This window comes from Macaca nemestrina, chromosome 5, assembly GCF_043159975.1.
Source record: "Macaca nemestrina isolate mMacNem1 chromosome 5, mMacNem.hap1, whole genome shotgun sequence".
NCBI lineage: Eukaryota > Metazoa > Chordata > Mammalia > Primates > Cercopithecidae > Macaca > Macaca nemestrina.
In genome coordinates this window covers 71405702-71431137 of record NC_092129.1, presented here as the reverse complement: position 1 = coordinate 71431137, position 25436 = coordinate 71405702, and the positions used below count along the sequence as shown (strand labels likewise).

At 40.2% G+C, this 25436-nt stretch overlaps 1 protein-coding gene across 18 annotated transcripts in view; it reads left to right on the top strand.

The window, feature by feature from the left end:
- LOC105489042 (spectrin repeat containing nuclear envelope protein 1) overlaps positions 1–25436 on the top strand; it is a 536331-nt gene that overhangs the window by 349086 nt on the left and 161809 nt on the right. For 13 of the 18 annotated variants that reach the window (XM_011753636.2, XM_011753641.2, XM_011753643.2 and 10 more), the window contains 7 exons: positions 2274–2468; positions 3554–3694; positions 10245–10412; positions 10623–10784; positions 19974–20180; positions 22133–22306; positions 24015–24206. In XM_011753636.2, coding sequence (XP_011751938.2) covers positions 2274–2468; positions 3554–3694; positions 10245–10412; positions 10623–10784; positions 19974–20180; positions 22133–22306; positions 24015–24206 — 1239 coding nt within the window. The remainder of the gene's footprint in view (positions 1–2273; positions 2469–3553; positions 3695–10244; positions 10413–10622; positions 10785–19973; positions 20181–22132; positions 22307–24014; positions 24207–25436) is intronic. The other 5 variants (XM_011753647.3, XM_011753646.2, XM_011753640.2 and 2 more) reach the window with 2 other exon arrangements.

Below are 25436 nucleotides of genomic sequence, written 5' to 3'. Positions count from 1 at the left end.
TAAGTCCTTGTTTAAAAAATTCCTGGCTGGGCGTGGTGGCTCATGCCTGTAATCCCAGCACTTTGGGAGGCTGAGGTGGGCAGATCACGAGGTCAGGAGATCAAGACCAACCTGGCTGACACAGTGAAACCCCGTCCCTACTAAAAAATACAAAGAAAAAAATTAGCTGGGTGTGGTGGTGGGCGCCTGTGGTCCCAGCTACTCGGGAGGCTGAGGCAGGAGAATGGTGTGAACCCTGGAGGCAGAGCTTGCAGTGAGCCGAGATAGCACCACTGCACTCCAGGCTGGGCAAAAGAGCGAGACTCTGTCAAAAAAAAAAAAAAAAAATTCCTATACTATTATGAGTCAAGAAGACTGCTTGCTGGCTGATTTCTGCTGGACTGTTTTTCCCTCCTCTCAGCTTCGGTTGGGTGGGAAGAAACAAACAAAACAACAATAATAACAAAATGCGTGTGTGTGTGTGTGCGCGCACATGTGCACGCATGTGTTTTGCATACAGTCAGCCCTCCATATCCATAGGTTCTGCATCCATGAATTCAACCCAGCATGGATGGAAAATGTTTGAGGAGAAAAAAGGATGGTTGCATCTGTACATGTTGGTCTTCTTTTCTTGTCATTATTCCCTAAATGGCACAGTATAACAACTATTTATAATACATAGCATCTACATTGTGTTAGGTGTTATTAGTAATCTAGAGATGATTTAAAGTATTTGGGAAGATGTGCATATGCAAATACTATACCATTTTACGTCAGAAACTTGAACATCTGTGAATTTTGGTATCTAATAGGGTTCCTAGAACCAATGCCCCTCAGTTACTGAGGGATAACCATGTGTACATATGTGTGTGTGCATGTGTATATATGTGTGTATATATATGAATGTATGTGTATGTATGTACACAATTATTTTAAAGACATGATTTAATATTTTTGTCACAAAATGTTGTCTTTTTCTTTGAGACAGAGTCTCACTCTGTTGCCCAGGCTGGAGTACAGTGACACAATCTTGGCTCACTGCAACCTCCATCTCCTGGATTCAAGCGATTTCCGGCTAATTTTTGTATTTTTAGTAGAGACAGGGTTTCACCATGTTGGCCAGGCTGGTCTTGAACTCCTGACCTCAAGTGATCCCCTCGCCTCAGCCTCACAAAGTGGCATGAGCCACTGCACCTGGCCCACAAAATGTGTTCTGTGCGTACAATAAATGACAGTCTCTCAAACAAAGAAGCCAAAAAAAAAAAAAAAATTAAAAAGAATAATAGTTTTGTACTTTTAGGAATCATATTTTGAAATACGTATTTTCATTTTTTAAAGATGCAATAAAGTATAATTTTAATATTTGATACTTAAAATATTTAAGCAAGAAAGTAAAACTTTAATATTTTAGAATTACCATACTCCTAAAATGAATCTATAGTTACCTTTTTAAGGGCTATGTGCTATCCAGAATATATTTCCAATAAGCTCTTAATAAAATATTTAAAACTTCTATCTCTCATAATAAATTTTTTTCATTCTTGTCTGCTCAAAAACAAAAAAAACATTTTTTCAAAAGCAAATGAAATTAAAAGCCATTAAATCCGAATTGCACTTCAAGCCTAAAGTTCTAGTTAAAGCCTCAGCATCATGATGAAATGCGCAAGAGAAAATTTGATGAATATGCTAAATTTTATTTGGGGGTCAATCTGCATTAAAAATTAGGATTTCCATATGCAATATCTAGCTTATCTAAAAAAAATTCCTAGGGACATAGGAACAGATAGGCTATTGACTATGTGACCCTACGTAAAATAAATGATTGTCAACTCTGTTGAATGTACTCAGTAGGGTAAGAGCTGAGCCTTGCATTTTTTTGGTGTGGTTTTAGCCATCACATGACCTAATTTCCATGGCATGAACCATCTGGTAAATTTCAGATGCTTTCCGCTTTTTAAGAAAGTTGTCAGTTCCTAATGTTGCGGAAGTTCATGGTTCCATATGGGGCCTCTCGCGATTAGAAACCATTCATTCGGCCTCATCCCCTCATTTCTCCTTTTGTGCGGACGCGGGGACGCGGGCTCGGGCACTTTGGCTGTGCCTGCGCTGCGCCGCGCAGCCTGCGGTCTGGCTCGGTAGCGAGATGCAGGAGGACTCGCCGCCTCCACATCCTGCCTCCCGGGCCCGCGCGGCTCTGCGCGCTCATTGGCCCGCCCTGCAGGAAGATGAACGCTACTACTTCTGTTTCCTTTTGATGCTGCTCTGACACCCTGGTGGGGGAAATGTTTCCTCAGGAGCTGGCGCAGAAAATTAAGGGCTACCAGGAGCAGATCGCTTCTTTGAATTCCAAGTGCAAGATGCTGACGATGAAAGCCAAGCACGCCACCATGCTGCTGACGGTGACCGAGGTCGAGGGGCTGGCGGAAGGGACAGAGGACCTGGACGGGGAGCTCCTCCCCGCGCCTTCGGCCCACCCCTCTGTGGTCATGGTAAGGATCCAGTAGGTCCCCGCGGCTCTGCTCTTTGACTGGAGCCTGGCGAGTGGCTCCATGTTCCCTCTCCGTGGCTGATTTCAGGGACCAGCCTTCGATCTTGCAGACTAAGAGGGAGGAACAGTTTCCTCAACTCTCTTTGACTACCTTTGGGCCGGGCCAATCTTTGACACTGTAAACAATGACAGTTAAAATGAAACTATGTGCTCGAGACAGCTGAATTACTTAACTTGTCAGCGGTCTGCCCTGTATTTGTTTATAATTTCGCAATAATACTGAGAGGCTCTGAGCTTTAAACAGTAATTTATTTGCACAATGTTTTAGTTGTCTGGGGGATGGGAAATTCATGGCACATATATTTAGTTGTGTTTTGCAGGCTAACTAGCTAACTACCTATGTGCAGGTACTCTACTGTATAAATGTTTAATACAATTTGGAAGAACAGCTATTGTTAGAAAAAATATGAAAACAGACGATCTAAAGCTTGGCTTTGGATTAAAATAAATCAACTGTTATTTTCTATTCTGCACCACTATTTTCCTATACACTTGATATCTAAACTGCATTGAGTATTTTGGTGACTATAATGTTTTCCAGTGCTGTGTATTTTCCCTAATATGTGCTGTGCCTCAGGTAATGAGTAACCAAACCTGGGCCCATTTGGGAATATACTACTTTGGGTGCATTTATCTCCCTACGATATTAGAAACTTGAGATGTTCGCGAAAGACCAAGCTTTATTTCGTAGACCTTTCCTCATTTGTATGATTCATGATTTTTCCAGTTATTTATAAAGCCACAAACTCTCCAAAGAAAGGAAAATAATGGAGTATTTAACCAACAACCAAACTTCAATGTCATATGCACCCCCATCCCTGATTGTTTTACAAATGATTACTAGCATCATATTCTCTTGAAAACACAACTTTTAAATACTAACACAGGATTAATATGTGAATTTGGGTCCTGGTAATTCTAACCTTTGTTTTATAATTAACTCTGTTTTGGCCTGTGCCTGAACAGGACTTATGTTAACATAGCTAATTGATTTTCATGTCCTTTGGGCTACATTTTACGTGGCAGATGACTGCAGGTCGCTGTCACACTTTGCTGTCACCGGTCACTGAGGAGTCTGGGGAGGAGGGAACCAACAGTGAGATTTCCTCTCCACCTGCCTGTCGCTCCCCTTCACCTGTGGCTAATACAGATGCTTCTGTTAACCAGGTACCTCCCACTTGGCATTCCTCTAGCAATATTCTCTGGGCAGATGCAGGACTCCATTCTCTGATTCCATTAGACCGTGGGTATGAATCTCAGACTTTGTTGCATTTGGTTCCAGGGACACACCAGTAGGTGTTATAGTTGCACAAACTATGATTGTCATGTGTCTCAGTAGGTCATCTCTCCTCTCCTGGGCTACAGAAAATGGCATGAGCAAAAATTAGGTCATGGGAATGATAGCCCAGAAGGCCCTATTTTAAGACATTATGGCCTTAGTTTCTAGCAATCATCTGGAATGGGGTTCTGCATCCAACAGAAAATGAAAGATCTGTGTCACCATTGTAAAATAACATGATTCGACGGCTTTATAACATGCATTGAATATAGTGTTGGCATTTACCAGCTCAGATTTTGAAGATGGGAAACTTCTGTTCGTTATGTCAGATTTCTTTATTGACAACTTGTGTACCAATTTAAGGAATGTCTGCCATGTTTATACTAGAACGCCTAGTAGATTTCAGTGTTTAACTTATCTTTCAATAATCTTAAATTTTATTTTCTATAAAATGGGGAAAATAAAATAACCATTTTGTTATAAGAAACCTTTTACCATGTATTAAATGTAGATAATACTAAAATTAAATGTCAAAAAGGTTTTATGTCAAATATTAGATAGAAATCAAAACGATGCCTTTATAGTAACCAAAAACTTTTAATGAATGTTAAGTAATACTTTACTTTTTAGTGAAGACAACTAACAAATGTAAACTATCCTATGAAATTATGTTTTTTCAAAGAAGTTGATATGTATTATTAAGGGAGAAGCATTAAACAGAGCAAATGTTTTATAACCTGTATTATAATTCAATATAATTCAGTTATATTACTTTTATTTTAAAGCAGAAGCATTCAGACTATCATAGGATTTCTGTGATGAAGAGAGTCCTCTCTCATTAAAAAGAAAAGGAACGTCAAAATGATGAAACCTTTAGTTAATACAATTACACAGTTCTCGGTAAAAATCAGGATAGCTCTAGGGAAATTATCAACTCATCCATTCATCAAACACATTCTGACACTTGCTCAGCATGAAACCTTGCGTTGGTTCCTGAGGATGCAGCTGAGAAGGAGTCAGCATGGTCCTACCTGCAAGGCCCTGACAATCTAGAGAGAAAGGCAGACGTGGGACAGATAATAACAATGTGATCAGAGGAAACTAAAAACAGCAACAAAAAAGGAGAAGTTCAGGGAGCCATGGGGGATTTGGGAAAGTGTTCTTCAAATTCTGATTTAAAAATATGTATTACTCATTCTTCGATGATTTGTCCTTCCCTGTGGTTACAGATGTTATTAGAGAAATTGAGCTATAGTCAGCTGATTATTATATAGAAAAAAGTTGTTCTATATAATATGGTCTAGGTTCTCAAAATTTTCAAACTGAATAGTAAATACTTATTTGAGACTTTGTGGAAAGAATATACCTTTTCCAAAATTGTAAATCTCCATGCTATTTCTTGTAAAGTGTCAAAGTATACATGAAAGTGCCCTAAAAATGATGAAATATGCGAACATTTCTATCATTATTTCTTGACATTAACCACAAAGCTTCATCAGATCCTAACCCTCAGTAAGATTAGGCTTTGTTTTAATTCTTCCGTCTCCCCTAGACACAGGAAAACATCAATAAAATTGCATTGTTAATCTAAAATACTTACATGTGATGCTGCAAAATAGGGGGAAGTGCCTTCACTTAGTTTAAGACAGACAGGTTTACTCTGAGGGAGCTGTTAAAAAGGAAATGTAGTACGCTTGGTGTTCATCAAACAAATCAACCCCATCATTACAGCCACATGTTATTTTTGTATAGTAATATAAGTTAGAAGACAATGAAAAAATATGACACCATGGCCAGCGATGCACTGGATTTATAACATTGTCTCTTGAAACTGAGGAGGACATGTAGGATCCCCGTAAGTTTCAGTTTTCAGATTAAAAACACTGAGTTCTGTGTACAGAATGTGTACAACTGTTTCAGGGAGCAGCCAAATAGAACTGCTTTATAAAATCACAGTTGTTAAAAAAAAAAAAAAAAAAAAAAAAAGGTTTCGTGCCTGCTGTTCCTGCAAGTAGATCTCCGTTATATAACTACCTGGTCCCACTCACAGTCAGTGTATTCTGTCTCTGACAGTAGCTATTAGCTAAAACGTAATAACAATTTAGCTTACTTGAAGGTAGAAATACTGAGGCATTCCCAGATTTTGCTGCAGGCTTCTTGATTCCCCTTAGAAGCAAGCCAAGTCTTAGACTCTGCAGAAGAGTTGAGAGAGGAATAGATGTGAAAAGAGCGAGCAAGAGTGTAATGGGAAAATCACTGGCCTCCAAGTGAAAAGCTCACACTGAGTTGCAGCTCTTCCTCCTCTAAGCTGAGTGCACCTGGGAAGTCCCTTCATACCCTCATTTGTAAGTGAGAAGCGATACTACTCAATTCACAACGTTGTGAAAATGAAATGTGACATTAATCATGAAAGTGCTTTTCAAACTAGAAAATGCTGATCAAATAGTAGCTACAATTGTCCAGATTTATTTCCTTAGGAATCTACTCATAATAACTCTTATAACTTAGGCACATAAGCAATAAGAAATGTATTTTTAACAGTGACTCCTCACTACATCAAATATTGACTTTAGTAGTTATTTATAGTACTGAGTGATTTATTTTAATTGAATTTATGTATGTGCCTCAAATAAATAGAAAGTATTCATCTATCAAAGGTGATGTATTTTCAAACCCTTTTAAGAAACCAGGAGTTGTCATTCCTATTTGTAGGCATCAGCCATACACATGTGTATACACACACACACACACACACACACACACACACAGAGCGAGAGAGAGAGACTGCCAGAAAAAATTATTTGTAATACATTTATTTTATTCTGGCTCTTTTGGGGGCCTTCTGTATTTATAATAGAGTATCTAATGTAAAATGTTTACACCATTTAAAGCCATTCCTGCTTTTCCTTGTGGACAGTAATAGTATTACTTTCCATGTATATAAAATAATATAATTGATAATATAAAGTGCATTTACAAGCATGGTTTATTATGAACATATAGGCCAGCTTTTTATTTGCCAAACACTCCACAACATGCTCAGGGTGAAGACGAAAAGCACTGACCCAGACAGCCCTTAGGGAGCTTGCAGTGTGTGTGAGGACAGGCAAATGCTTACAATAGAGGGTGGCAGGTGGTGTGGCAGAGGGGAGCACAGTGTTGTGGGAGGGTCTAGAGAAAGCACCTAAACTAGCTGGGGTCAGGCAGGGGTCAAGGATGGCCCTCTTTGGTTTTAAGGGGGGAGCACAGTTAGGCAGTTGGAGTGCAGTTGGGTCGTGTGAGATGAAGATTTTCAGGCAGAAGAAAACCACCTGTGGGAAGCTGTGGAGGCGGGAAGCAAAATGGCCCATCAAGGCAACTGCAAATAGTTTCACTATAATTGGAGAAACATTGGTGGAAGAGGAGGAGAGGGGGAGGTGAGACTGAGAGGGATATGGGAACCACATCATGGAGGCCCTGGATGCCACAGGAAGGAATTTCAGCTTCCTCCAGAAGCTAATATTTAACCATTGAGGGAATTTAACGAGAAGCTGTGTATAGAACTGCGTTTTAGAACTGATACTTCTGGATCAATGTGGACAGGAGAATAGAGGTGTGCAAATTCAGAGCCAGGGGAGCGGTTAGAAACAGAAGTTGCACAGTCTCATGCTTGGTCCACCCTGGTGATAAAAATGAGAGAAACAGGTCAGGAGGGACTACAGAGGCCTGGACAGCTCCTGCCCCACATAAATGAGGCAATGTCTCCTCTGTTAGCATTACTTCAACAAAGACACAGGGCCCAGTGTTACCATACCTTGTGGTTTGCAAAACAAGCTGTGAATGTGAATTTTAATGAAATCTCTCTATCTTTATGAAGAGAGATTTTAAACAATTTAAAACGTTGTAGAAGCCACACTAAATGTGTGCAGGTCAGAGGCAGCCCACAGGCTGCCAGTTTGCAACCTCTGAGTTAGGAAGTTGTTACTGTAATGAGAACTTGAACCAAGGCCGTGGCCAGGATATGCGTCGTTAGCACTTCATCCTCCCATAAGCAGTGGATTTAAGGGGGAGGAGAAATCAGGAATAAATCCCAAGTTTATAGCTTAGGTGAGAAGACATTCCATTTATTGCAAGATGGATAATACTTCATGGTTTCATCCTCAATTGGTTCATTTTGGAAATGCTGACTTTGAAGAGCCTATAGGATATGCATGGATATGTGAGTCTGGAGCTTATCAATTCACCAGTATTGGTGAGTGAGTGAAAAACAAACTGCAAAAGAGCAAGAGTTGAATGACTAGAAAGCTGGGAGGAGAACAGAGAGATTTTTTAGAAAGTGTTTCCAGAAAGGGTTTTTCAGTGCTATTGAATGCTAGAGGTCTGGCAAGGGAAGGGATGAAAATTCATCATGTTTTGTCATAGAAGCTGGTGAGAGCAAGCTCTGCAGTCATCAGGATCAAAGCCCAAACTGGAATTTAGAAGTGGATTGAGGGTGAGAAAGTCCCATGTGAAAATCACCCTTTTAGAAGTTGGATTATGAAATGAAAGGGAGAAAACAAAGAAATGAGGATGCAGCCTGTGCGTGCAGGTGCATTCACGTGTGACGGCCCATCACATTGTGAACTGCGGACTTTTTAGAAAATGTGATCTCCTTCAAGAAAACAAAGAAAAGAAACAGTGTGTGTAGGCGTTTGTAGATGGAAAAGTGAAAGTCAACAAAGCAGGAGAGGATGTTAATAGACAAGGTCCTTGAAAAGGCAGTTTGTGGGATTCTCAGAGTCTGTGGGAGAGTCAGGTTTAAGCAATGAAACTGGCAAGCATAAGATAAGGGTGAGTGTGAATATACACAGACTTTTGAAAATTTGAGAAGTTGTAGTATCTCCGTGACAGCTTGGATTGCATGTGTGTGTGTGTGTGTGTTTGTGTGTGTATTTGTGTGTGTGTGTGTCAATAAGACACATGCATATATGCACCCTGGAAAGAAAAGCTGGATTGAGTCATGTTTGCGGTTTTCCAAGTGGATGAAGTAAAGGTTAAAAGAGCAAGAGAAACAAGAGTCTTGGCAAGAAAGGGGTTTAAGTAACTTTAGACATAACTGCAAGTCCAATTGAGTGATGACAGCATACAAGGGTGTGGAGGACTGAAGTGGGGTGGAAGTGAGTGAGGATCAATGGATTTAAACCTATTAAGGACATGAGGAGTAATCCACTCAAGACAGTGACAGGGTTAGGAATGAAGAGGAAGCAGTCTTCATGTTCCAATGTCATCAATAAATGTTGGGGACTCATCTGGAGACCTCAGGAACAACAACAGAATGGATAGAAGCTGTCATAGTCACTCAAATATTATTTCATGTAATCCTCAGTCCCACCCAAGGTTGGACCAGTGAGTGAACCAGTGTGCAAGATGTAAGTTATTTGCTCCAATTATATAGCTACACTAGAGGAGAATTTCACTAGAATCTCAGCTGTCCCAGTCTGAATTCATTCTACTGCATGACACTGCTACATTTGTTTCTCAGATGGCTGGAGCCTTCTTCAATACTTTTTACTAATACATGATTATCAATAAGACTCAGGTATTTTAAGCTGACATAATTCCCTTCAACAGTCCAACTGCAAAAACAATGAACTTTATAATAGCAATTACTCCCCCAATTAAATTTCTACTGAAATACAGATAAATAACCATAGAAACAATTGAAAACCATCTTTACTATATCTCTTGATATATCTTTACTATATCTCTTGATATAGTAAATTTTATCAATACAAATAAAATATGTAATGTTACTTATAACACAATAGATTTAAAAAATTTGAAAGCATGATATTTCATCATTCACTTTGATTTTGTGTGTGTGTATGCTTTGAGGAAATGAATAGAAGAAAACCTTTATATTATTTGTTTCTTAGAGTAGTTGTGACTTCCCCATTATATTTTTCCTATTTAATATCAAAATATTTAAATTAATTCTGCAAATAATGAACCCACAAATAGTGAAGATCTGGCTGCATCTGTAGATTTAATTTTATTTACGTCAAGTAGTTTTTAAAATTATTTAAAACTTTAATGAATACATTTGGCAACATTTTAGGAACTAGATCATTAGGATTCCCTTTTTTTGCTATTGTAATCAATCTTTAAATACATGTGTACTGCTTAAATCCTTTGTATTTCCATTTAACAAACATAGAATAAGAATGAGTTTTGGCAGCTTGAAATATTGGTAAAGTTGTTTTTTGATGTATATAAACAAAAATTCTGAAACAATTATAGTGTGCTTCGATACAGTCTTTAAACTTTTCTAGTCACAAGCGTTTACTAATTTACTAGTTTGTAGTGCTCCATAAAAGGTGTAGATCTGAAATCTTTCCTTGACATGACCAACAGTACCCAGAGCATATTAATCTAGACTTTTCTTCTTGTTTAATTCAGCACTGTGCTTTGCACTCACAGGACATTGCATATTACCAAGCCTTGTCTGCTGAGAGGTTGCAGACAGATGCCGCAAAGATTCACCCCAGCACATCAGCGTCCCAGGAGTTGTATGAACCAGGATTGGAGCCATCCGCTACTGCCAAACTGGGTGATTTGCAGCGTTCTTGGGAAACCTTAAAGAATGTGGTAAGTCTTCAAGGTGGACTTGGTTATGCCCACCAGACATCAGTAAACTTAGCGGTTGTCTTATGAAACACATGCAGAGAGTTTACACATCCAGTCCACAGCTGAGTACCCTATGCTGGGCCACAGAGGTAAAGCACTGAAGAAAGAAATGTTGTAATCTGAAAGATAAGGGCCTGGGAAGTATTTGGTAACATCCCTTTTCTGGTGTAGATCAGTGAGAAGCAGCGCACACTCTATGAAGCTTTGGAACGCCAGCAGAAGTACCAGGACTCCCTCCAGTCCATCTCTACGAAGATGGAGGCCATTGAGCTGAAACTCAGTGAGAGCCCAGAGCCCGGCAGGAGTCCAGAAAGCCAGATGGCTGAACATCAGGTACAAATAGCCATGACTTCAGTTTCCTGCTTGATTAAATAAGTGCACTCTTGTGACTGTTTGGCCTGTCAGGCATGTGTTTGAGATAGCCAGTTGACTTTTTTTTTTAACCTTATCAGTTCTTCCAGAGTAAACAAGAGTCCTAATGATGGTCGTTTCTACTGCTGATTCAGGCAGGGATCTGAGAAAGAGAGAGAGAGAGAGAGAGAGATTCAGACTTTGAATCTAATTAAAGAAAGCTACATGCATTGATGTTGCTTTTTAACTTTGATTACACAAAATGTGTTTCCTTAGAGTTGCCAGGTTATTTTGGTTTTGTTGTGAGCCATTGTTGTAAGAATGAAATATACTCCAAATCTACCTTTTCTGGATATTGTTGTTTTAAGAAACTTAGCCAGGGGGTGTCCCTCCATTATTACTTCAGAAAATATGTCTCAGGCTTCATAAGTTCTGAGTCTCATCTTGTGATTGTCCCTGACTTAAATCATTTTTTAGAAGGTTAGACTAGGCAAAAAATTAGAGATCATTACATTAATCTAACGCAGAAAGATAATGTTAAAAATGTGTCCATTTAAAATGCATGCTAAGAAATGTTGAGAAATTAAAATCTGGTTAATACTTTGGCAGTCTGATGAGGTATGCTGTTAAAATTATATTTATTTGGTGTAAGTAGGGTCTTAGGATACTGAGGCACACATTCTCCTACATATTCATCACCCTGATGTAGGAAAATGCTGCCTGTCTGGGACAAGAACCCAGGAGCGTTGACAGTCCTTCAGAAGGCAGGAGGGAAGAAAGATATTTTTAGATGTTAATTAAGAGCTATGAAAGCATGGCTTTCAAGCATGTTTATCAAAGACAGGGTAACTTAACAGCTTTAAGAGTGAAACATTGTACTTTGTCTTTCTTCTACTTTACATCTTCCTAGTTTTGGAAGCAGGATAACCTTGGAATACACTGCTTGTTCATATGTATAGTCAGATAAAGTTGCATTCTTTTGCAATATATATCTTTCAGTATAACACAAAAATGAGAACATTTCATCTAGAGACAGCATATTGAGAAATAGTGGTTTCAGGTTTTTTACACTCTTGTAGCTTCTGAAGATAGAGATCAAAGTGAATAGTGTCCATTTTTAGGCCTTATTTTGGTAAAAAACAAAACAAAACAAAACTACCTCCTGTGGGTCTTTCTGCTATCCCATAGTCACCCACCCTCAGCCACATTTGTAGAGGGTGCTATGAAAGCACAAAGTGAGAATTAACCCTTGTTATCCAAGACCAGATCAATTTGGGGGACTATTAAAATGCCATTTACTTCTGAGCTTCCCCCGTTTTATCACTAGAGTGCTAGTCTCCCAAACCCCTCTCCTTTCTAAAGGGGCCTCAGTGTCTCCCATTTCTCTTTAGCTGGTACGCCAGTTTTCTGTTGCCAGTGGTCACCTCTTTCTCATCTGAAGGGGTGTCCCTATTGCTCCAGTGTGCTCCCTGGGGCTCCTGGGTCTTCCTTGCTCCTGCGGTTCTGTCTGTCCAGCTGTTCCCTGCACCTCTGCTTCACTGTACTGGAAGGAGCTAGAGGGCTTCCTTCAGGTTGAGTACGTGCTCCTCAGGGCAACCTCGATGGCTGTTCTGCAGGAGGCCCCGTTCTTTAAGCATTCAAAAGGAATATAGTGTAAATTACGCAGGGACTGGATTAGAATGCATTTGAGGGTCACTCACTCAGATTATCAGATGCCGATGTTGCAGAAAGTTTAAGTAGTTTGAGCCTCTCTCCAGCTTCAGGACATCTCCACCTTTGTTCAAGCTCCCTATTCTTGTAGCCCGGGCGGCTGCCCACAATTGCCAAAGACCCATCACTGGCTCCCACAATATTTAGGAGCTGCATGAAAACAGGATCCTGGTGGCCTGCTCTGCCCTTCCAGAGTTCCTCACGGAGAATGCAAGTTAGCTTCCAATCAGCACCACCACCCTGTTGCTCAGGCATTAGGATGGAAACACACAGAAACCGAATGTGGAGCAAAATGATGATTCTGTTCAAGAGAGTTAATGGAGACAACTCAAAATTGCACATTAATTCTGAGAATTATAAATTAGAAGTGAATCTGTGACTTTTCTTGTCATTAAGGTCAACCACGTGACTTTTTGTCCCTTTCTAAGTTGGCAGTAGCCGTGCTAGCCATCGCAGCAGTAAGGAGGTACAGCTAATTTAATGAAGATGACCAATCACTGGGGCTTAATGTTTTATTAAGAGAGAAAATATATTAATGTTATATTAACTAATTCTATTAATATTTTATATTAATATAATTAGAACATATTAATGTTCTAATGGGAGGGAAAGAAAATAGCAATAATGTAGAATTTAGTATAATTTCGTGTATCATTACATATCTACTATTTTTTCATATGAGCTATTTTTGCTACCTTGTGCTATCTGTGCCTAAGTTCTACAAGTTCTGGAACACAGCTGCCTACATGAAAAGCTGGTGGTATCTCAGTATCTAAATTTGTTCTTAGCTTCTGGAATGGTACTTTAAAAATTTCAAGCACTGTTATAGAATTACTATTTCTAAATTTCAACTGAATGGGCGTGAGGAAGTCCAGTATGGTTTTTTATATTTCCTAAAAATTAATAGAAATACTTTAGTTTTTACTTCTTTCCCAACACTCTTTTGGAAGTATTCACGTTTTTTTAAGGAAGTAACCTAATTCCTGCATTTTCCCTTTAAACACTTGTCTAAACTACTGAATTTGTGTGGAATGCTGTGCCTTTCTGATTATCCTCTCTAAATTGTCTTATAGATTTCATTTTTTTTTTTTCTGAGACAGAATCTCACTCTGTTGCCCAGGCTGGAGTGCAATGGCGCGATCTTGGCTCACTGCAACTCCGCCTCTCAGGTGCAAGCGATTCTCCTGCCTCGGCCTGCCCAGTAGCTGGGATTACAGGTGCTTGCCACCACGCCAGGCTAATTTTTGTATTTTTAGTAGAGATGAGGTTGCACCATGTTGGCCAGGCTGGTCTCGAACTCCTTACCTCAGGTGATCCACTCACCTTGGCCTCCCAAAGTGCTGGGATTACATGCTGAGCCACCACGCCTGGCTGTCTTACAGATTTCATTTTAAGGCTTGAATGCAGTTCATGAACTGACTTGTGGCTGTTGTTCTGACTGTTAAGCCCTCTGTCATTGCGAACTTATTATCGTGGGCATCTGGTGCTTTGGGGACATGTGTTGCCACACTAAGCTCAGTGATAAATAGGACACAGAGCTCTGTGGTTATTTTGTTTTGTTTTTTCATATATGTAACAACTAAAATAGAATGTGGGAAGAAATGTGGTCTCTCATCTGATCTTGGAAGTGAAGCAGGGTTGGGCCTGGTTAGTACTTGGATGGGAGACTGCCCAGGAATACCAGGTGCTGTAGGCTTAAAAAAAAAAAAAAAAAAAAGAAAAGCCAGGCGCGGTGGCTCGTGCCTGTAATCCCAGTACTGTGGGAGGCTGAGGCGGGCGGATCACAAGGTCAGGAGGTCGAGACCATCCTGACTAACACGGTGAAACCCCGTCTCTACTGAAAATAGAAAAAATTAGCCAGGCATGGTGGTGGGTGCCTGTAGTCCCAGCTACTTGGGAGGCTGAGGCAGGAGAATGGCGTGAACACGGGAGGCGGAACTTGCAGTGAGCGGAGATCACACCACTGTATTCCAGCCTGGGCGACAGTGCGAGACTCCATCTCAAAAAAAAGAAAAAAATAAAGAGAAGGAAACATTCCAGCCTGGTCAACACGCTGAAACCCCATCTCTACTAAAACTACAAAAATTAGCTGGGAGTGGTGGCGCACACCTGTAGTCCCAGCTACTCAGGAGGCTGAGATAGGAGAATTGCTTGAACCTGGAAGGTGGAGGTTGCAGTGAGCCGAGATGGCACCTGGGTGACAGAGAAAGATTCCATCCCCTACAAAAAAAACAACAAAAAAAATATTATGTTCATGTAGATAGTTCTGAAAGTCACATAACATAAGGTCTGTGTTTCTTTTCACCCTTGCTATTAAAGAGTTTTTATGTTAGAGAAGCTCATAGAACTTCTCTAAGCTATGTAAGTGTCATACACATGCCAAGTTTGCAATTACAAATCAGAAACCCAGAAGCATGCATTTCATCTCTTTCTCCTTATCTTGAATCATATATTGTCAGGTAGCTGATGGCCACCAGCTCTTATACTCAGAGTTATGGGACTGAAGACATATTTGATGGCTGAATTTTTTTTTAATTGAGGTGAAATTCACATAACATAAAATTAACCGTTTTAAATTGTCCAATTTAGTGGTATTAGTACATTGACAATGTTGTACAACCACTGCCTGTCTCTGGTTCCAAAACATTTTTATGGCCCCAAAGGAAAATTTCATGCCTCCTGAGCATGGCTGCTAGATCTTTAAGTTAAAAACTCTAGCTACCTTCCAAAAATGTCCACTCACCTTTAAGAGTAAACTCAAGCATGAGCGGAGAGGACTGCCTCTAACAAGATTTAAGTGAGGCTGGGCACAGTGGCTTACACCTGTAATCCCAGCACTTTGGGAGGCCAAGGCGGGTGGATCACTTGAGGTCAGGAGTTCAAGACCAGCCTGGCCAACATGGTGAAACCTCGTCTCTACTGAAAATACAAAAATTAGCTGGGCATGGTGGCGCGTGCCTGTAGGCCCAGCTACTTGAGAGGCTAAGGCAGAAGAATTGCTTGAACTCAGGGGGCGGAGCTTGCAGTGAGCTGAGATCCTGCCACTGCATTCCAGCCTGGGCGACAGAGCGAGACTGTCCCCCAAAAAAATAAAAAAAAGATTTAAGCGAACAGTTCCTAATTCCTTCGTTACTGACTGCAGAACATTCAGAGAGCTATTTTAGAACATTGTGAGTTTTAAATGGAAGCTGATAACTTCAGTGTGCACCTGGTCAGTCAAATCCACTGAGATTTAATGAGGTAGTGCTGGTGAGAGTTACCAACACATCAGACAGAAAACAGAAATCTGATTGTGGGCTACATTTGGTGGAAAGTAGGTTAAACGAGATCTAACCAGGACTTTGAGGAGACAGAGTTTGAAAATTTGGAATGGCAACAGGAGTGGGTAGGAGGCACTATAAATGTAAATGTGTGTGGAAAAGCACAGAAGAGAGAATGAGAATGAACACAGTGTGAAATTGTTAGGAGGCTCTTCTTGCTTGTACAGAAGGATCAGTGTAAAAACAACAACAACAACAACAACAACAAAGACATAATAAGATCCATCTAATTATGGAGGAGCATTTAAAATCAGACCAAATATAGATTTGATACTTTCAGCATTCAGGCACAAAACATTATTATGAAATAATAGAAAATACTGAATGGAAGTTTTTTTAATGTATAATACTTTGAATGTATAAAAAATACTTTGAATATGTAATAAACAATATCAGTCTGTAAATTCATTGCAATCACATTTTAAAAATTGCAGCAAGTTTTTTGGTGGAGGCTGACAAGCTAATTCTAAAGTACACTGCAGGCTGGGTGCGGTGGCTTATGCCTGTAATCCCAGCACTTTGGGAGGCTGAAATGGGCAGATCACTTGAGCTTAGGAATTGAAGACTAGCCTGGCCAACATGGTGAAACCACGTCTCTACTAAAAATACAAAAATTAGCCGGGTGTGGTGGTGCATGCCTATAATCCCAGCTACTCTGGAGGCTGAGGCAAGGAGAATCACTTGAACCCAGGAGGCAGAAGTTGCAGTGAGCCAAGATCTCGCCACTGACTCCAGCATGAGCAACAGAGCGAGACTCTGTCTCAAAAATAGTAATAATAATAATAAAGTATACTGCAAATGTGTGGGAAAATATGTATTAAAAATGCCAGAAGTAAAGAATAACCAGGACAGTCTTGAAAAAGATTGATAAAGTTGAATGACATATCCTACCAGATACGGAGATTTATAAAGCTACAATAATTAAGATTGCGTGGTATTTGCACAAACAGCCAAATGAGTTGATGGAACAGAATTCGAGGCCAGAGCAGAATCACATTTATACAGACACTTGGTTTGTGGCAAAGATTACACTGCAAAACCGTGGGCGAAAAGAAAAAAAAAAAGAATTTTCACCTCTTTCTACACTGGACATGAAAAATAAGTTTATGTGGTTTGTAGATCTAAGTGTGAAGTTATTACCAAAGAAAAGTTTGAAAATAATATTTTAAAATATCTGTGGTGAATGATCTTTTTAAAAAACATTCTAATCCATCACAGACTGATACTTTAGTAAAATTCAATCAAATGCTGCTTGGATGTCATAATTGTCAAATTACTATAAAAGTTTCTTAGCACTTGCTCTCAATATGTTTATCTCGTCATAAGCCAGTAACAAACATTTTGCAGACTGTTATTATTCCGTGGGCCATGCTTTGAGTAGCGTTGTTCTAGAAGATAACCTATGAGATTGTATTCTATTTATGACCTTGGGTTAGGCAAAAGATTTCCTGTATAGGACACCAAAAGCCCTAACAGTAAAGGAAAATATTGATTCTATTAGACCATGATAAAATTAAGAACTTCTTTCCATCAAAAGATATTATTAAGGAAATATTTCCCCATTAAGGGAAAACCATGCCTCAACGTGGGAGCAGATTATTTGCAATATGCAGAACCAAAAGAAACACAGGCACTCCTATCCAGAATATACAAACAACTCCATTCATCAATAAGAAAAGGAACAACTCTAGTAGAAAATGGGCAAAAGATGTTTAGCAGTCAGTCACAAAAGACACTCAATCTCATTAGTCATCGGGGAAATGGAAATTAAAATTACAATGAGATTGCACTAGTAAACTCACTAGAAAAACTTAAAGTGAAAACAATTCACAGCCAGGTGACAGTGGAATCTGATACAATGATAAAAATGGATTAACTCTTTCTACATGCAACAAAATGAACAACTCTCACAATCACGAAAGAAGCCAGACACAGAGCAGTGCACCGTGTATGATTCCATTTCTATAAAGCTCAAATAAGGGCCAAAGTCCTCTGATATTTACGAGTTAACACAGTGGTGATTTTTCAGGACAGCAGTAGCAAAAAGGAGGAGGTCAAAAGAGCTTGTAGAATCCTGGAAATGTTCCATTTCTTGATCTGGGTAGCAGCAGCATGGATTTATATATATATAGTTGGTGTGCTTATAATCTGTTCACTTTTCTAGATGTATATAATATTAATAGTTTATTTAAAAATTATCATGATGATATTTGATATTAGGAAAAGATAAGGGGTTTTTGCTGTTTAACATTGCGAGAGCCCACTCTGAGGAGGCGCTGTGCTTACAGCAAAGCCTCCAGTCCTGTGGGAAAAATAGGAATTATGCAAATAAGGGCACATTGGAAACTATGAAATGCTGGCAAATATAAAACCTATGTTACTTTACTTGAAATCATAGTTGCCTCTGTAATGATAGAGCCTGTTTTTCCAACTTCACTGAAATCCTAAATAAAAATTTCTCCTGTGAGGATTCCATCTAAAGAGCAAGTCGTAAAATACCCCCAAAAGAGAGAAATAAAATCAAGTATAATTATGATAGACAGGAAAACAGGGCGCTATTGAGAGAGGATGATGGAGATTTTCTTAGGATTGGGTGGTCATGAAAGGCCTCTCTGAAGATACGACAGTTAACCTAAGAGCAAAGGATGAATAGAGCCATCACACACAGAGCGGGAAGAGTTTTCCACGTTGAGGGAACAGCATGTTCAAAGGCCCTGAGGCCAGGAAGTGACTGAAGTGGGGCCTTGGAGTGGCTGAAGAAGGCAGGAATATGGTGAGCAAGAAGGGAATGTGGCACACGAGGCAGGAAGAGTGAGATCACACAAGTTTGTTTTATTTCACAGCAAGAATCCAGTACATATTTTAAAGAAGGGGAGTGAGAGGACCTAATTGATATTTTCAAAAGGTTGCTGTAATTGCTTCATACAGACTGGACTGGAGCAACGAGAGCGTAAGCAGATAGACTCATCAATAGAACATTATATAGCAACTCAGTCAAGAGAGGAAGTTGACTTTGGCTTCAGGTGGGGGCAGGGGGAATATTCAGATATACACGATATAGTTTTGAGATAAAAGCCATTGGACTGGGTGATGAATTGGATCTGGTGAGTGAAGGAGAGGAAGGTGTGAAGAGTGACTCCCAAGTCTCCAGCTTGAGCCATAATGAGAGGTGTTGGAAGACAGCAGGGGAAGCAGGTTTAGACTTAACACTATGCAGACACCCGTGAACTAGGTAAGTTGGACACACAGCCTGAAACTTAGGGCAGGTGTTTGGGTTAGGGATGTACCTTTGGAAGTGCTCAGGATTAGAAAGCATTTGAAGTCTCGGGAATGGAAGACATCACTTGGGAGAGACCCTTATTTTTTAGAGTTTGATAAATGAAAAACAATGAGCAGTGTGACCACATAGAAATAGGTTACAGGTTTCTCCCATCCTGTGAGAAACGATGTGAGTTTTGGACTAGAGTTCAATGCTGTTTCAGATTTGGGGAAAGCAATAGGTGAATGTGGGAAAATCATGTTAAGTAAGAAAGTAATACATTTTATTTTCAACATCGTATTGGAGACTCTTAGAAATGATTGAGAAATGTGGTGGCTCGTGCCTGTAATCCAGGTTGGAGTATTCCCTGAGCCCAGGAGTTTAAGACCAGCCTGAGCATCATAGCAAGATCCTGTCTTTACAAAAAGTAAAAAAATAAAAAATAAAAAATTTAGCCAGGTGTGATAGCACACACCTGTAGTCCTAGCTTCAAGCGGGAGGGTCGCTTGAGCCCAAGAGTTCAAGATTACAGTGAGCTGTGATCATACCACTGCACTCCAGCCTGAGTGACAGAGTGAGACTCTGTCTCTAAAAAATAAAATAATAAGTTGGTATTACAGATGATCCTTGTATTACAGATGATCCTATTGAAAACTAGAAAGATTAATTAAGTTGCTCAAACTCACTTTGGTTAGTGATACATATGTAAAATCAGAAAAGTCCTGGCCTTTCATTTAGAAACTTAGGTGAGTAGCCCCCTATTTGCTGGTTGATAATGATTCCCAGGTGAAATATCTTTCGCGAATCCCAATGGATGTGAGACTCAGCTTGTGCTAATGATCCCTCAGTGAAGAAAATCAATACATGAGTGTGATTCCACAGTCTTTCCTCCAGGCATTGATGGATGAGATTCTCATGCTCCAGGATGAAATCAATGAGCTCCAGTCCTCTCTCGCAGAGGAGCTGGTATCCAAGTCTTGTGAGGCCGACCCCGCGGAGCAGCTGGCCTTGCAGTCCACGCTCACTGTCTTAGCCGAGCGAATGTCCACCATCAGGATGAAAGCCTCAGGGAAACGGCAGCTTTTGGAGGTAACCAATAACTCTAAAGTGGCCTCCTCACTTCTGAGTTAACTTTTAACATTATGTTACCAAGTATGTGGGTTACTTACCTATCTACATTTTCATTGCTTCCCTCTCCCCAACTGGGATTGTGTTTCAAGAATGGTCTTCATGGCTGGGCGAAGTGGCTCATGCCTGTAACCTCGGCACTTTGGGAGGCTGAGGCGGGTGGATCACAAGGTCAGGAGTTCGAGACCAGCCTGGCCAACATAGTGAAACCCTGTCTCTACTAAAAATACAAAAATGAGCCAGACATGGTGGAGTGTGCCTGTAGTCCCAGCTGCTTGGGAGGCTAAGGCAGAAGAATCGCTTGAGCCTGGGAGGCAGAGGTTGTGGTGAGCTGAGATTACGTCACTGCACTCCAGCCTGGGCAACAGAGCAAGACTCTGTCTCAAAAAAAAGGTCTCCTGAAGAGAGTACAGTCGATGTGTAGCCACGAATATGTCCTTTGACCCCCTTCTGACTCATTTCAGGCATGAAATATTGAGAATGTGGAAAGCAAATTCTTGGTAGACATGAGCCTTGTGAAGAATAATTGTAGAAGGTTTGCATAATGGTTTGCTGTGTTTACATGACAGCATTTGACGGATGATATTACTAATACTATAAAGAATAAATCCTACTCAGTCACTGTTAGCCAATTCAAATATAGTAATTCATGAAAATACTCTTGCAATTCTGGTTCCCACATTATTTAATTTAAATATTATTTAATATAGAGACAAATTTGGGCAGCAGTAATATCTGTGTTAAAAATCAGCTATCTTCCTTTTTTTATTTGTTCTCTTGTAAATTCTTGGCCCTAAGCTTCTAGGCTACTTTTATTGTTGCTTCTATAATTTGGTTAGACTGGAGGCTCCCTAAAGACCTTTATAGTATCTATCATCTTGTATCTTTTGGCAGCTTCTCTGACACATAGTGGGTTCTCAATACATTTCTTATTATATGAACCAAATATTATTTTATTTAGCTGCTAATTATAACATAAGGCAATTAACCATGACCCCGTTGTGGGGTGTGTAGTCTGTCTCTAGTTTTACCTATTATGTGATTAGTCAAATAATCTATTGATATATTAGGTTGGTGCAAAAATAATGGCAAAAACCACAGTTACTTTTGCACCAACCTAATACTTCTTGTATTAGAGAAATTTAAAGCCAATGTGTCTGCCCTACTTATTAATTTCCATTTTAAATTGTTTAATAAAATTTTAAAATAATGAATTATTCATAAAATAATTTATAAAATATTTATTTTAAAAGTTAACTTTTAATTCATTTATATTGTCCCCAGTAACTCTATGAAAAACTTGTGGGGGTTTCAAAATGAAGTGATTGGCCTGATGTTTTTTTAACATGAATTATTTGCAATCATTGAAAAACTCAGAGAGCTAACCTAGAAATTTAGATTTCTGCCTTCACTTGAGATGAAAGTTAATAGTGGACCACTCCTTCCCACAGGGATCAATTGCCTGGAACTGTATGTGGCTGCTGTTTTAGGCAGGCCACATGTTTTTCAGTTTGCCACAGTCTCCATCACTTGCTACTATTCCCAGCCATAGAGGTCCAGTGTCTGCTGCCATTTACCAACTGCTTTATGCCATTGTTTTGTTCTAATCCTTGGCTGATTTCCACCATTTATATTGCTGCCTGGTCATATAGGTATATTATTTGAGAATACCTTGTTCAACTCTAGATGCACATTAGAATCACTAGGGCATCTTTTTTTAAATACCAATTTTGAGAGTTACCCCTAGAAATTCTGATTGTTGTTCTGGGATGTGGTCTAAGCAAAGATAATTTTTTAAAGTTTTACCCGTGATTCTTATGTGCAGCCAGGGCCTGGAACCATTGCTTTACTATGTTAAATTCTCAAGATTTTACCTTAGCGTGATCTATGTTACATTTTACTGAATTCATTAGGAGAAGTTGAATGATCAGCTGGAGGAACAAAGGCAGGAACAGGCCCTGCAGAGGTATCGCTGTGAAGCCGATGAGCTGGACAGCTGGCTCTTGAGTACCAAGGCCACTCTGGATACTGCGCTGGGTACACCCAAGGAGCCCATGGACATGGAGGCCCAGCTTGTGGACTGCCAGGTACCAAAGGATGCAGAATTAAAGAATATAAAAACAATGATTTCTGTAGAAAGTAAAACATGTTTGGGTTTTTTTTTTTTTTAAGTCTTTTTTGTTTTTTGTTTTAAGTCTTATCTAGGAAGAAGGAAGACGATTTTTCTCCTTCTCTAATATAGTCTCCATTTTAGAGGAAAACCCTGTAGCACCAAAGACTTATTCCAGAACATGAAAGTAAAAATGTAGGGAAAACCTTTGGAAATGTAAGATTAAAAGTATACCAAATTTTAAAAAATACGTGAGAGCAGCCACCTGAAAAAGAAATCAATCCAAAGCAGTAATGTTTCAAAAAAGAGGATTCTCTTTAAATTAATAAGGAAAGAGTTGATTATGTGATGTCTTATTTTTATTAGCCATAATTATCATAATCTAACACAAAAATAACATAATAGTAATGGATAACACGAAGGCAATGGCCTTTTCTCCTTATCTGTTGACTATATAAAAATGTTTTTCAGCTGGGCACAGTGGCGCATGCCTGTAATCCCAGCACTTTGGGAGGCTGAGGTGGGCAGATCACAAGGTCAGGAGATGGAGAACATCTTGACCAACATGGTGATACCCCATCTCTACTAAAAATACAAAAATTAGACAGGCATGGTAGCGCGTGCCTGTAGTCCCAGCTACTCTGGAGGCTGAGGCAGGAGAATTGCTTGAACCTGGGAAACGGAGGTTGCAATGAGCCAGCATTGCGCTACTGCACTCCAACCTGGGTGACAAAGTCAAAACACTATCTCAAAAAAAAAAAAAAAAAAAGGTTTTCATGTTTTTTTTTAAAATGTGTTTTTGTCATTTCATAATAGCTAATCTTAAAATAGAGAAAAATTGGCAGGGCACCATGACTCATGCCTGTAATCTCAGCACATTGGGAGGTCGAGGCAGGCAGATTGCTTGAGTTCAGGAGTTCAGGAACAGCCTGGGAAACATGACAAAACCCTGTCTCTACAAAAATACAAAAAATTAGCCAGGTGTGATAGCACGTACCTGTAGTCCTAGCTACTTGGGAGGCTGAGGTGGGAGGATCACCTGAACCCGGGAAGTCAAGGCTGCAGTAAGCCATGGTCCCACCACTGCATTCTAGCCTGGGTGACAGAGTGAGACCCTATCTCAAATAAAAAAAAAAAAAAAAAAAAAAGAAAGAAAAGAAAAATTGAGAGGCTCAGGTAATTTTTTATAGACCCCTCTAATACCATAACAATTAAAAATAAAAGTCACCAGACACTGTGACTGACACCTGTAATCCCAACACTTTGGGAGGCTGAGGTGGGAGCACATTGTTAGAGACCAGCCTGGGCAACAAAGTGAAACCTGGTTTCTGTTGAAAAAATAAAAAATGTAGCCAGGTGTGGTGGCACATGTCTGTGGTCCTTGCTACATGGGAGGCTGAGGCAGGGGGATCCCTTGAGCCCAGTAGGTGGAGGCTGCAGTAAGCCATATTTATGACTGCGCTCCAGCCTGGGTGACAGAGCAAGACCCTACCTCAAAAAAAAAGAAAGAAAGAAAAAAAAAGTCTATAGACTACTCACTCATCAAGGCCATGGGAAAACTACAAAAAATCACGAAAGCCTGTCTGTTTGGTAAAAGACTCCAGAGGTCTGTGTTGCACTGTGGGAAACAGTCTTTGCAGAGGCTGGGGAGATGTGTGAGTTCATCCTTATTTCTGTTGCTGCAGAACATGCTGGTGGAAATAGAGCAGAAGGTGGTGGCTTTATCAGAGCTGTCAGTCCACAATGAGAACCTGCTGCTGGAGGGCAAAGCTCACACCAAGGATGAGGCCGAGCAGCTGGCTGGAAAGCTGAGAAGGCTCAAGGGGAGCCTGCTGGAGCTGCAGAGAGCCCTGCATGATAAGCAGCTCAACATGCAGGTGAGGGTTCCAGCCGCTGGCCCACAGCCGAAAGTTGGAGCACTGTTCACGTGCTCCTTCTAAGGTGTGCCAGGTAAAAGGAACAGGTTGGCGGTGACGCATACTCGTGTATGTACCTGCTTTACAGTGCCATTTTAGTGTGCAGTTTTAAGTTTACACTCTTGGACTTTGCAAATAGATTTTGTTAGGACTACTAACAACAGCAGTTCAGCGGAGTGGTGGAGGCAGAAAGCACTCTGACATGAAAGTGACAGTGAGAGGAGAGGAACTGGAGAGGGAAAGTAAAGGCTGCTCCAGGAGTGTTGCTGTAAAGTGGTATACAGAGGAATGAGATAAGCTCTAAGGAGAAGGGGGTCAAAGAAAATTGTATCTCTTTTTTTTACTTATACATTCATCACAATGTGAGTGTTTCATTTTAAGATCAGAAAAATAGTAAGTTTACACGTTAATGGAAATAACTCAATAGAGGAAAAATTGATGAAAAAAGAATATGAGCAGGGTGCTGTGGCTCACGCCTATAATCCCAGCACTTTGGGAGTCCAAGATGGGCGGATCACTTGAGGTCAGGAGTTTGAGACCAGACTGGCTAACATGGTTAGCCAAAAAAAAAAAAAAAATTTGCTGGGCCTGGTGGTGGACAGCTGTAATCTCAGCTACTCAGGAGGCTGAGACAGGATCATTGCTTGAACCCAGGAGGTGAAGGTTGCAGTGAGTCGAGATTATGCCACTGCACTCCAGTCTGGATGACAGAACAAGACTCTATCTCATAAAAAAAAAAAAAAAAAACGAAAGAAAAGAAAAAGGAGTGTGATTGCAAGAAAAATCTTGTTGGGGAGGGAACGGATAGGATAAAAAGTGCACTGGCTGGGCACGGTGGCTCACACCTGTAATCCCAGCACTTTGGGAAGCCGAGGCGGGTGGATCATGAGATCAGGAGATGGAGACCATCCTGGCTAACACGGTGAAACCCCGTCCCTACTAAAAATACAAAAACTTAGCCGGGCATGATGGCGGGCACCTGTAGTCCCAGCTACTCGGGAAGCTGAGGCAGAAGAATCTCCTGAACCTGAACCCGGGAGGTGGAGGTTGCAGTGAGCTGAGATTGTGCCACTGCACTCCAGTACGGGAGACAGAGGGAGACTTCGTCTCAAAAAAAAAAAAAAAAAAAAAAGTGCAGAGTTTGGTCTTCCCTACCCTTCTTGCTAAGTAAGCCAGGGACCAAATAGTTGA